Raw genomic sequence first — 10,276 nt, forward strand, 5'->3', positions numbered from 1 at the left:
CTTCTTTTGTAGTTGCGGATGCTTGCAATAGGGTTTAATCATAAGTGGGATGCTTGTCCAAGTAAGGGCAGTACCTAAGCACCGGTCCACCCACATATCAAATTATCAAAGTACCGAACGCGAATCATATGAGCGTGATGAAAACTAGCTTGACGATAATTCCCATGTGTCCTCGGGAGCTCCTTTCTCATTATAAGAAATTGTCCAGGCTTGTCCTTTGCTACTAAAAGGACTGGGCCACCTTGCTGCACTTTATTTACTTTCATTGCTTGTTACTCGTTATAATTTATCTTATCACAAAACTATCTGTTACCTACAATTTCAGTGCTTGCAGAGAAAACCTTACTGAAAACTGCTTGTCATTTCCTTCTGCTCCTCGTTGGGTTCGACACTCTTACTTATCGAAAGGACTACGATATGTCCCATATACTTGTGGGTCATCAACCAGCTCCAGGAATGAGAGGGATTGTATGATCATACTTCCTTCTAGGTGGTAAACCATTAGGAGCTGCAAAAACCGGAGCAAATTTCCTCAATAAGCTCTTGAACTTCCTGAGGCAATTCAGACAGAATAACTTCTTCAGTTACTAACAAAGCTGGCATTTCCATTACTGCACACAACTGAGGGCTAGCATCTGCACCAAGTAATGTTCTTAAAACATCATCCTTCTGAAAAGAAATCCAATGTTCAGCCCAATCCACCTACATAGGACTGTGAGCAGCAACCCAATCCATGCCCAATATGCCATCATAAGTTCCCCAAGGGAAAACCTTAAACTGGCTAGTAAAATTATAACCACCACAAGACCACTGCCCTATTTTTAACTGACTAGAACAAGGGATCAATTTACCATCAGCCACTCGAACCATGGAAACTGGCATTTCAGAAACACCTGGCATGGAAGCAGCTACAACTGCATCGAGGAAAGTGTGACTACTACCCGAATCCACTAAAAAATACAATGTACGCCCTTGCAACTGAACTCTGAGCTTCATAGTGCACACAGTAGGAACAGTAGGATCACCAATAGCAGCTGAAGACAATGTCATAGCACTAGCCTCACTGACCATTTCTTCCTCTGAATTACTGAGCTCATCAGGCCAACATTGCATGTATTCCAACACCTCCTGAACCACATGTAACTGAATTTCCTGCTTACACTTATGATCTCGAGCCCAACGTTCACCACACACAAAACATAATCCCTTTGACCTCCTGAATGAATGCAAAGCCGACCACCTATCTTCAGTCGTGGACGAATTAGCAGAGTTAGTTACTTTCTTCTCTTCCAGTGGTTTAATTGAACCTGGGCGACTTGATCCAATTATTCTTGACGATGTTGAGCGAGGAAAAAATGGAATGGGATGTGCCAATGAGTTAGTCAATTCCTTTGACAACAACGCCAATGCATATGCAGAGTCCAAATCAAGTGGTTGCTGAATGCCAACCAGCATGCGCACTGCAGGTGTCAACCCTTCCATGAAACGAGTCACATAATGCATTGTATTTGGTTGATCCTCATAAGCAGTCAATTGATCGAACAACTCTGAAAACCGCTCAACATACTCTTCAACAGTGCTAGTCCGACGAATAGAAAACAACTGACGCAACAAATTTTGATGCGTATTACTGTTGGGGAACGCAATAATTTAAAAAAATTCCTACACACACGCAAGATCATGGTGATGCATAGCAACGAGAGGGGAGAATGTCGTCCATGTACCCTCGTAGACCGTAAGCGGAAGCGTTATGACAACACGGTTGATGTAGTCGTACGTCTTCATGATCGACCGATCCTAGTACCGAACGTACGACACCTCCGCGATCTGCACATGTTCAGCTCGGTGATGTCCCACGAACTCACAATCCAGTAGAGCTTCGAGGGAGAGTTCCGTCAGCACGACGGCGTGATGACAGTGTTGATGAAGCTACCGACGCAGTGCTTCGCCTAAGCTACGCTACGATATGACCGAGGTGGATTTTGGTGGAGGGGGGCACCGCACAGGGCTAAAGATCAATGATCAACTTGTGTGTCCATGGGGTGCCCCCCTCCCCCACATATAAAGGGGTGGAGGAGGGGGGAGGGCCGGCCCTCCTATGGCGCGCCCAGGAGGAGTCCTACTCCCACCGGGAGTAGGATTCCCCCCTTCCAAGTAGTAGGAGTAGGAGACAAGGAAAGTGAAGAGAGAAGAGAAGGAAGGGCGCCGCCCCTCCCCCTAGTCCAATTCGGACTAGGCCTTGGGGGGGGGCGGCCTGCCTCTCTCTCTCTCTCTCTCTCTCTCTCTCCCTTAAAGCCCAATAAGGCCCATATACTCCCCGGCGAATTCCCATAACTCTCCGGTACTCCGATAAATACCCGAACCACTCAGAACCTTTCCGGTGTACGAATATAGCATTACAATATATCGATCTTTACGTCTTGGACATTTCGAGACTCCTCTTCATGTCTCCGATCTCATCCCGGAGTCCGAACAAACTTCGGTCATCAAATCACATAACTCATAATATAAATCGTCACCGAACGTTAAGCGTGCGGACCCTACGGGTTCGAGAACTATATAGACATGACCGAGACACATCTCCGGTCAATAACCAATAGCGGAACCTGGATGCTCATATCGGCTCCTACATATTCTACGAAGATCTTTATCGGTCAAACCGCATAACAACATATGTTATTCCCTTTGTCATCGGTATGTTACTTGCCCGAGATTTGATCGTCGGTGTCTCAATACCTAGCTCAATCTCGTTACCGGCAAGTCTCTTTACTCGTTCCGTAATGCATCATCCCGCAACTAACTCATTAGTCACATTGCTTGCAAGGCTTATAGTGATGTGCATTATCAAGAGGGCCCAGAGATACCTCTCCAACAATCAGAGTGACAAATCCTAATCTCGATCTATGCCAACTCAACAAACACCATCGGAGACACCTGTAGAGAACCTTTATAATCACCCAATTACGTTGTGATGTTTGGTAGCACACAAAGTGTTCCTCCGGTATTCGGGAGTTGCATAATCTCATAGTCACAGGAACATGTATAAGTCATGAAGAAAGCAATAGCAACAAACTAAACAATCAAGTGCTAAGCTAACGGAATGGGTCAAGTCAATCACATCATTCTCTAATGATGTGATCCTATTAATCAAATGACAACTCATGTCTATGGCTAGGAAACTTAACCATCTTTGATTCAACGAGCTAGTCAAGTAGAGGCATACTAGTGACATTATGTTTGTCTATGTATTAACACATGCACTAAGTTTACGGTTAATACAATTCTAGCATGAATAATAAACATTTATCATGATATAAGAAAATATAAATAACAACTTTATTAATGCCTCTAGGGCATATTTCCTTCAATTACGGCCAAAACGAGACATCAACAAGCTACAAAACTCTGACCAAGATGCATTAGGTGCTCTGCGCTGAACTGACTCCAACCAACGAGTAGCTGACCCGTCAAACAAGGATGAGGCAAAGGAAACCCACTGATTCTGCGGTGTGTTCCAGAAATGAAAATAATCCTCACATCGAGTTTGCCATAACTTCGGGTTAGACCCATCAAACCGAGGTAACTCAATCCGAGGCCCAAATCCAAGTGCCTCAACAGGAAACTGACGGAAACTCTCCTGGGGTGTACTGACATTCCTAGGAGAAGTTTGCTCTGAATGCATACCTTGGACCGGAGGAGGAACATACTTGGGGGCCAATCCATCAGATCCAATCGTGGTACCTTGCACCGGCTGTTTACTAACAGATGGATCTCGCGGTGACGGAGGCGGTGTGGCCCCAATTTCTCCGTGAATATCGCCGAGGTCGATGCTGAGGGAGAGCTTGACTTCATCGATCCGCCCTGAGAGATGATCCAGCTTGGTGTCGAGCTTGGCGAGCACAGTCACCATCGCCCCGTCCCGCTCATAAGAGCTCTTGGCGAGAGCAGCGTCGAAATCCGCCGGCAGCAACTCGTACAACGCCTTCGTCTCCGGTGGAATTCGATCCATAGCCTCAGCGCGGCGGCGGTCAGCGAAGCGGGTGTGGTGAGGGTGGCGAGGGCATTCCAGGATGGGAGGCTCTGATACTAGATTATAAGGCGATCTCTGTCTCTCTCTATTACACCATTGATTTCAAATCCGAGCTACAATTCGAGAGAAAGGGGAATTGGGGAAGAAGATAAAGCCACACATGCAAGCCTCTCGGCCAACTAGCCGTTTGCCACCGCCTGCCTCTACATGCACACCGATAACCCTTTTAAGTAGTGGACACCCTACTAGGCCCATTCCGGCACTGGGAGCCGAGTAGGTCAACGAGGCTCCCTTCTGGGCCGGCCCGTTGCTTGAATCACCTCCTCGCGCTCTTCTGATGCACTTCCATTGGCTTGATCGCTGACATAATGTTTGACAGTTGTTGATGGTTGGCGACGGCAATAGTGATATCATCGTACGAGGGATACAATTTCAGTGACTGCTTGTGCACGCTCGTTTAGCTGCAGAGTGCAGATGGCCAAACTCCACCCGAGAGCACTAGTGGCTGGCATCCACCGTTTATTCTTGCCTCATATTTCACCACCCTCCTTTTCATTGGTTTATTTTCGCCTCGCCTTCCACTGGATTTTCTCTCCCTTCCATTAAAAAGCCAAATACCAATAAAATACTACACAAAGAAAAAAAGTACGCCGCCACTCCTCTCTTGATCCAACTTATCCCTCGGATCTTTTTCCTAGGGTGTGGTTTCGGGCAGCCACCGCCGCCATTGTGGAACCAGGATTCCCCAGCCTCCTCCACGCCAACATCTTGCTCCTCTGCCAACTTCAGAGACCGCCTCCGTTGCCACCGCCAGCGCGGAACCCTAGGTCAAGGCAGGGAGTGGTCACGTTGCGGGGAGCGAGGAGCAGCGCAAGGCCGTGCCGGCCGTGCCATACATGAAGGAGGAGCACATGTATTTATGTTCTATTCGTTTTTCTGTTCGTCTACTAGAACTTTATGCTTCACCTATCCTGAATCATACATATGTAAACCCTCCTCTTCCTCTTGTGACCGCGTCATACATGACGGAGTAATGTCCCAAAAAACTGGCAGAAAACCCTCCTCTCGCGACCACGTCGCCCCCGTAGGCGACCGGCCGCGCAGCGCCCTCCTCTACCTCCAGCCCCCCTCTTCCCCTCCTCCCCACCGCCGTCGCTAGTTCCCGCGGCCGTCCTGGCCCCGGTGACGCTGGTGGCGGCGGCCCCCTGTCTTTCCCCTCCCGGTGGCTCTCCGACGTGGGGCGGAGCTGCACCAGGGGGTGCTCGTAGGCGGCGATCTGGCTGGCGGGGGGGGGGGGGCTCCTCGTTGCGGCGTGGGCGGGCGGCTGGACGGCGGCGCCGTCGTTGGCGGCGGGGTGGCACAACGGCGCGGCCTGGCGGCGGCGCTCGGCCCAGATTTGGGCCCTTCGGGCCCCATCTAGGCCTGGACGGGCTGCCGGCAGGATGAGTCTGTGGCGTGACTCCCGGGAGGCGGGGGAGCGGACATGAACGACGGGGTGCTGGCGGCTCCGATGCTAGCCTGCTGCAGCGTGGCCGACGAGGCTTAGCGGGCCTGTTTCGGGCCTGGCCGGGCCAGGGGTGGCCTGGTATGCCCCGCTGCCGTGTCCGGACGGCTACCACGACGGTGCCGGAGGCGCGGACCTCCCGCACGACGGTGGTGGAGGTGGTTCCCTCCCGCTCGGCCTTGGTGCTGCTGCTCCCGTCGCTTGGATCTTCTCTTCGGTCTTCTTGGCCTCATGGTGGTGCTCGCAGCGAGACGGTGTTGGTGGCGGCGCAACCGTGATGGCGCATGGTGTTGGGCGGTGGTTTGGCTGGTCGGCTCTGGTTGGCCGGTGGGGTTTGGCGTGCGGGAGAAATCCTTGCCGGTTCGTCCGGCTCCGATGCGGTGACACCGGCAGGTGCCACTATCCCTTCTTGGAGGGTGTCAGTAGTAGCTATTCCCCACCCCCCTCCGCGTACTGGGAAAACCCTAGGACTTGTCCGGGCAGCAGCGTCATCGGCGTCACATCCCTTCTTGGAGGTGCTGCTTAGTTCGCGGTATCAGAGCCTCGGTCGCGGGTCTTCAGCGCTTTGTCGAGTTGTCGCTGTTGGCATTTATTTCTTCTTCTTTTTGGGCTTGATGTGCTGCTCGCCCCAACATTGCGATGTGTACAATGGAGGTTTGCTTTGGAATACAAAGCGAGGAGAAACCCTTTTTGTGTTATTGAAATTTACGTGTCATAGTCTCATGTGGAATAAATCTTCCCAATTCCCATATCATCAACTATTCAACAACCACATGAAAAAATATATACAAATTCAATATTTTCCCATCTACAAAATAACAACTCGTATATATAAAAAAGTTAACCAGATTAATTTGTCCAAGTTCATATACATGCTTTACATGTGGATAAGGCTAAAACTCAAAGTCAACAAAGTTTTACAAAAAAAAATCTCTTCTATCAAATTGTTCTTGTACTAACTAAGTAAGGAAAAAAGGCATATATTATTTTGGACTAAGCATTAATTTTGTTTTTGAATGTAACCAATGATGTATTATTTATATAATTAGGGACGCATAAAATCATTATACATAAGACAAGTACAACTAGTTTCATTTTATTTTCTCTACTCCCAACGTTTGACGCATAAGCCACAAGGATGATGCAAAAAATAAATATGAAATACATAAAATGATAGTTCACACATCATTCCTATATTTGATTCATAGATTGCATGGTATTACATAGGTTAACTTATCCACAACATATGCTTACTCCCCTAAACTATTTATTGGTTTGTTACCTGTCAATTTTTTTAGGGAAAAGCTTACCTTCTGCCGGCTGATCGCGTGCACTCCTCCGCCGGCTCCGTGGTCGTCAGATCTACGCTTTATCAGATGGTCGAGAGCACTCCCGCGTCCGCTGAAGGCACGTTCGTTTCCTGCAACTCACCTCTTGTTTCAGGACAGCCATTCATGCAACTGGATAACAGAAAGGGGTTTCATCACACAACAGCGTGGGCTCGTGTGGCTGGGGGTGTGAGATGCTGGATTTGGAAGGGCGATGAACGCGGCCGCGCAAGGCATTGGACGACCGGGTCTTATCCAACGTGGTGGCGTCGATGGCTGGCTTGGGATCGGCGGTGGCCGGTGACGACTCAAGCAGGTACGAATCAGAGATCCCTTCCCCCATTTTCTGGCCGATGTGGCTACGGTGGTGCTCCCTGCTATTTCTCCTTTGCGCCTTCCGGGAGCAAGAGTGTGTTGTTTCTGCAACAGAGTGTTTGGCGGGAAGTAACGAGTGGGCATGCGGTCTTGTTTCTGCAACAGAGCGTTTGTTACAGGAATTGACAAGTGGTCATGCGGTCTTGTTTCTGCAACAGAGCGTTTGTTGCGGAAAGTAACGAGTGGGCATGTGGTCTTGTTTCTACAACAAAGCATTTGTTGCGAGAATTAACAAGTGGGCATGCGTTCTTGTTTCTGTAAGAGAGCGTTTGTTGCGGGAATTAACAAGTGGACATGTGGTCTTGTTTCTGCAACAGAGCATTTGTTGCGGGAAGTAACGAGTGAAAATGCGGGACGCAGACACTACATCAAACGGTTATCAGCTCGGGCATCCAACGGCCATCGAGGCGACGGATAATATCTAAACATCGTCCGGCGGACGTGTAGCAGCGCCCATTTTTTTTATGGGTTTGTCTAACAGTTATTCATTACCACGTGAAAGTTCCTAATCTGATAAGTAGTGTTGGAAAAAATAAAGCAGAAAAAAAATGAACCAGGCACTCTTTTGTTTGAGAGATCTCTATTGAAAAATATCTAATAGATTTTCCCAAATTATTTAAAAATATCTCACTGCATTTATCAATTATACTCATTATACAAGTTTTTTTTGTGAGTGATACTCATTATACAAGTTTTCTGAATTAATTTTGGTACCCAGTGAGCTGACATTTCCGAATTCTGTATGGAATTTCTTTCAAAATGGCAATTTGAATTGTTACTCTCAGGTATACACCAGGTCAGCTCGGAGAGGAACAATGTTCTTCATTTGGCCGCGGATCAAGGGCATGACGAGCTAATACGGGAGCTCTACACCAGCTTTCGGGACAAGACCTTGCTCTCTTCCCCCAACTCGGCTCTGGACACGCCGCTGCACTGCGCGGCGATGGCTGGGCATGAGATGGCCGTGTCGCTCCTCATCCAGCTCGCTATGGACAGCGGAGATCAGAGCATCTTGTGCTGCAAGAACGAGGCTGGGGACACGGCTTTGCATCTAGCGGCAAGGCTCGGCCATGGCGCGGCAGTTGAGGCTATGATCTCTGCAGCGCCAGGGCTGGCCTCTGAGGTTAACACCGCTGGCTTGTCGCCGCTCTACTTGGCAGTGATGAGCAAGTCGGCACCCGCTGTCAGAGCGATAACGACCAGATGCAGCCATGCGTCGGCTGCTGGCCCGAGCTCGCAGAATGCTCTGCATGCCGCAGTCTTCCAGGGCTCAGGTCAGCTAGCGACGTGTTCCTCCTTGGTGTTTGTAGCAGACTCTGAAAGTTTATGCAGATTTGTCAACCCTTGACTGATATATATGTACCATCTGAGCATTGTCAGAAATGGTCAGCCTACTACTGGATTGGAAGCCATCTGGCCCATCCCTGGCCAGCAAAGCTGATGGCACTGGCAGCACTCCACTCCATTTCGCTTCGTCTGACGGCGACCGCTCCATCGTAGGTGCCATCCTGCGGGTTGCACCGCACGCGGTGCGCATGCGGGACTCGGCCGGCCTCTCTGCTCTCCACGTGGCGGCGAGAATGGGCCACACCCACGTGGCCGAGGCATTGATGGAGGCCTGCCCCGATGCTACCGAGCTCCGGGACGACCGCGGCGGGACCTTCCTGCATGCCGCGGCCAGGGGAGGCCACTCCAGGGTCGTGTCGTTTGCCATGAAGAAACCGACGCTCCGCAGCCTCCTCAACACGCATGATGGAGATGGCAATACGCCGCTGCACCTCGCGGTGGCCGCATGCGCGCCCAGCGTCGTGGAGGCCTTGATGTGGCGTGGCGAATTGTGTGCCGACGTCATGAACAACGAAGGGCACACGCCGTTGGATCTCGCAGCTAGATCAACCAGTTTCTTCTCCATGGTAAGCATATATTCATTGAGAGCAGGCATTGCTTGGAGTCTGCATCAACTAACACCCGTTGTTAGTTAATTTGATTGTCTATATGAACATTCTTGGACTAAAGTTTTCGTATGATTATGGTGCAGTTGGCCTTGGTGGTGACGCTGGCCACGTTCGGGGCACAATCTCAGCCTCAGAGGCGGGACCATGTGGAGCAATGGAGGGGCCGTGACATAGCGCAAGGGATCGAGAAGATGTCCGACAGCCTAGCGGTGGTCGGTGTGCTCATCGCCACTGTGACCTTCACCGCCGCCAACAATGTGCCGGGTTCCTATGAGCAAGCTGACGGCACGGCACCCGACAAGAGGGTGTTCAAGGGCATGGCGGTGCTACAGGAGAAGATCCTCTTCCAATTCTTCCTGATCCTCGACAGCTTCGCCCTGGTCACCTCCGTGCTTGCCGTGATCCTTCTCGTCTTTGGGAAGGCGTCGCGCTCCGCGGGGTCGTGGAAGAGCTTCGCGGCGGCGCTGCACTGCATATGGGTGTCGCTGGTCAGCATGTTCATTGCCTTCTACGCAGCTCTCGCTGCGGTGACGAGCACGGAGGCGCTCTACCGTATCATCTACCACGTCATATACATCGGTTTCGCCCTACTATACGGCACGGTCGTAACTTTGATCGTGCCGGTGTCGACCTGCACACTTTGGAAGGCTCTCTGGTGCACCGTCTTGAAAGGAAGGCGCAACGTCCTCGGGAGGCATCTCAAGCAGCAGTATCCAGTCGCCCGCGCTTACGCACCCCACCTGATTCTTTTCATGGCAACAAATTATGTAGCGATTGCCGGTTTCGTCGCAGTCTCTATCTTGAGCGAACAAGCCGCCAGAGAGGCGAGGCATCCTGGGGCACCTGCGCCTGCGCCTTCCTCTGCTCTCCTCTCCTAGGAGTAGCATTATCCAAATTAGAAAAGGGTGCTAGAATAAAACCAGGTTAGTAATTTGGTACTTAATTGCTTCTCCTTGCACAGATGCTGATGGAAGCGTGTCTATTGAACAGCTATGCACAATGTTCTTTTGCTTTGTTTCCTTGCCAGGGAGACAATTCTTGAGGCTGCCCTGTTGTTCAACAAAATGGTGAATAATGGCTTTGT

The 10,276-nt window shown here is 50.3% G+C and overlaps 1 protein-coding gene across 1 annotated transcript; it reads left to right on the plus strand.

The window, feature by feature from the left end:
* Window positions 1–5,617: 5,617 nt before the first annotated feature.
* Window positions 5,618–10,070, plus strand: LOC123115113 (ankyrin repeat-containing protein At5g02620-like). The gene is made up of 5 exons (XM_044536373.1): window positions 5,618–5,788; window positions 6,833–6,941; window positions 8,023–8,511; window positions 8,618–9,150; window positions 9,276–10,070. Exons 1-5 carry the CDS (start codon window positions 5,618–5,620, stop codon window positions 10,068–10,070), a joined length of 2,097 nt encoding a protein of 698 aa, XP_044392308.1.
* Window positions 10,071–10,276: the final 206 nt, after the last annotated feature.

Source organism: Triticum aestivum, chromosome 5B, assembly GCF_018294505.1.
Source record: "Triticum aestivum cultivar Chinese Spring chromosome 5B, IWGSC CS RefSeq v2.1, whole genome shotgun sequence".
NCBI lineage: Eukaryota > Viridiplantae > Streptophyta > Magnoliopsida > Poales > Poaceae > Triticum > Triticum aestivum.